The 3054-nt window shown below is 53.4% G+C and overlaps 1 protein-coding gene across 1 annotated transcript; it reads left to right on the top strand.

Moving 5' to 3' along the window:
- Positions 1 to 21: 21 nt before the first annotated feature.
- LOC104519485 (ankyrin repeat domain-containing protein 7) lies at positions 22 to 2653 on the top strand (the record flags this gene model as incomplete). Its single annotated transcript, XM_010176353.1, has 4 exons — positions 22 to 212; positions 983 to 1097; positions 2260 to 2433; positions 2547 to 2653. Coding segments are annotated over exons 1-4 (587 nt in total), but the record flags the coding sequence as incomplete, so codon positions are not given.
- Positions 2654 to 3054: the final 401 nt, after the last annotated feature.

The following is a 3054-nucleotide window of genomic DNA, read 5'->3' as shown; positions in this document are numbered from 1 at the left end:
TGCCCTCGTCCCCGCCGCAGCATGCAGAGGATCCTCCGACTCGTCAGGAGGGTGCTGGAGCCTTCCGCGCCCGGCACCGCCGGGGCCTCCGAGCTCCGGAGGAAGGGCTGGAGCGAGCTGCACCGCGCGGCCGCCAGAGGTGACCTGGCCCGGCTGCAGCAGCGCTGGTGGTGGAAGAAGCTCCGCATCGACGGGCGGAACGCGGACAAGCAGTAAGAGGCGGGCAGTGCCCGTAGCAAACCCTCCACTCGCCCCGGCTGGAAGAGCCGGCAAAGCCCAGCACGGCCCCAGGAGAAGGGCCGGCTCCACAGCGCTGGCCTTAGCGGAGACCTGCCCAAGCTAGCAGAGGAGGCGGCAGATGCCCTGCCCTGCCCTGCCCTGCCCTGCCCTGCCAGCCTGGTCCTTGTTAGTGAATCTTGTGTGGAGCTCCTCAGGCTTTTGTCTGAGCAGAGACAGCTCCTTTCCTGTTGCCAGACTGAGGTGCTTGGTTGACCAGGGCAAGGATTTGCAGAAAGACCTGGCACAGCTTTCCCGCTGCTGCTAGAAATCCCATCCCCTCTGTCTCTGGAACACGTCTGCCATGGGACTGACTGGGGGAAAACCCAGGGGCTTACACAGACTCTGCAGTCTCCATAAACTTATGTAGCCTCCATAGAGTCCAGGCTACCAAGATGCCGTCTCCTTTGCTATGCTGGGTGGCTGGGCGGTCCTGCTGGCAGCAGCAACCAGTGCCTGGGCACTGTGCAGGTTCATTGACAGAGCTAAGGAAATGCCTCCTGACCCAATGGACATGTCAGGGATTTTTCCTAGCCGGTCCCAGGCTTTGGGTGTGCAACTGCTGCCACCGGCTCTGGAACGAGAAAGCTTGCTTTCAGCTTGTTTTTTGCCAGTTAAGGCTTGTGGCCCTATGCGGCAGGTACCACAGCCTGAAACAATGTCTTCAGCGGTCTGTCTGTGTTAACTGAATATGTTTCATTTCCAGGACACCTCTGCATCTTGCTTGTGCAAATGGCCACGCAGATGTCGTTCAGTTTCTAGCAGAAAACAAGTGCCAGCTAAACCCTAGTGACAATTTTAAGAAATCGCCACTGGTGAACGTACGTGGAGTTTGTTATTTTGTTGTACATTGGGCTTATCGAGTATGCACTGAGCCATACGTAACCACAGAATCATTAAGGTTGGAAAAGACCTCTAAGATCATCCAGTCCAACCGTCAACTCAGCACCACGCCCACTAAACCATATCGCTGAGTGCTGCATCTACACATTTCTTGAACACCTCCGGGGATGGTGACTCCATCACATACCTTCCAGGAACCGGATGAGGTTCAACAAGAGCAAGTGCAGAGTCCTTCACCTGGGGAGGAATAACCACATGCACCAGTACAGGTTAGGGGCTGACCTGCTGGAGAGGAGCTCTGTGGAAAAGGACCTGGGTGTGCTGGTGGACAGCAGGCTGGCCATGAGCCAGCAGTGTGCCCTCATGGCCAGGAAGGCCAACAGTATCCTGGGGTGCATCAAAACGAGCATGGCCAGCAGGTTGAGGGAGGTTCTCCTCCCCCTCTACTCTGCCCTGGTGAGGCCACATCTGGAGTACTGTGTCCATTTCTGGGCTCCTCAGTTCAAGAAAGACAGGGATCTTCTAGAGAGAGTCCAGCTGAGGGCCACAAAGATGATTAGGAGCCTAGAGCATCTGCTGTATGAGGAGAGGCTGAGAGAGCTGGGAATCTTCAGCCTGGAGAAGAGAAGACTGAGAGAGGATCTTATCAATGTCCATAAGTACCTGAAGTATGGGGGCCAAATGGATGGGACTGGGTTCTTTTTGGTAGTACCCAGTGACAGGAGAAGGGGTAATGGGCAAAAACTGGAACACCAGAAGTTCCAGACAAGCTTAAGGAAAAACTTCTTTACTGTGAGCGGAGCACTGGAACAGGCTGCCCAGAGAGGGTGTGGAGTTTCCATCTCTGGAGATGTTCAAAACTTGCCTGGACTCTTTCCTGTGCGACCTGTAGCAGGGAACCTGATTTGGCAGAGGGGTTGGACTAGATGATCTCCTGAGGTCTCTTCCAACCCCTACCATTCTGTGATTCTTTATGTAGGCCTGCGTAGAAACAACTATGCTGTAGTCAGCAGGGAAGGGCTATATGTTGTCTAATCTTTGAAAAGGCTCATACTTTCCAGTCTTGGGAAGATGTGGGAGTTCTAACAGAGAGAAACATATATGTTGGAAGTTATTCCTCCTTTGCGTCTTTTTTTCCAGGCAGTAGAGCACCAGCACAAAGACTGTGTGGCTGTTCTGCTGGAGCATGGTGCCAACCCAGACTTCAAAAGTGCTGACAGCAACACTGCCCTTCACGTGGCTGCCAGCATTCCCAGCAAATCTCTAGTGGAGCTGTTACTTGAGCACAAGGCCAATATTGAGGCTCAGAATGAGGTAAGCTTGGACTTTGGGTGAGGCTCCTCATCCTAAAACTTGCTTGACTTTTCTGTGTGTGGTGGTTTGGGTGGATTCACCCTTATTCTAAGGGAGATGATTTATCCTTTCAGGTGGGATACACTCCGCTTACAGTTGCAGTCACCAAGCACTGTGAAGAGATGGTCGAGTTCCTTCTTCAAAAAGGAGCTGATGTGCATGCTGAAGATATACATGGAAGGTGAAGGCTTTGTCAAAAGTGTGCATGGGACTCCTTAGCATCATCAAGGTTGCTTTGCTGGGATGCGTAGGAATCAGCACTGAAAAAGAACCAGGAGCTGCCCAGAAGGAGCTCCTTCCATGTGACTTGTGCAGGCAGACCCACACTCAGCTGCTCTCTTACCTCAGGGGACGATTTCCACACAGAGGACTACAAGAAAGCATTGGCTATGGTGCCATACATGCGTGCACGTGTGTGCACACACACACACATCCAGAGTATGCGCTGGGCGGGTGGTTGGCCTGGAGACCTCCTGTGATCCTGCCAGCCTGAATTCTCCAACGCTTCCATGTGTTCGGCTGTGCTTTAACTGTGCCTGTAGGGGAGGGGAAATGAATTGCTTGGGGAGCAAAGAGGGACTG

This window comes from Antrostomus carolinensis, unplaced genomic scaffold (genome assembly GCF_000700745.2).
Source record: "Antrostomus carolinensis isolate BGI_N321 unplaced genomic scaffold, ASM70074v2 scaffold25019, whole genome shotgun sequence".
NCBI classification, from domain to species: domain Eukaryota; kingdom Metazoa; phylum Chordata; class Aves; order Caprimulgiformes; family Caprimulgidae; genus Antrostomus; species Antrostomus carolinensis.
This window is presented reverse-complemented; position numbering and strand designations above follow the sequence as displayed.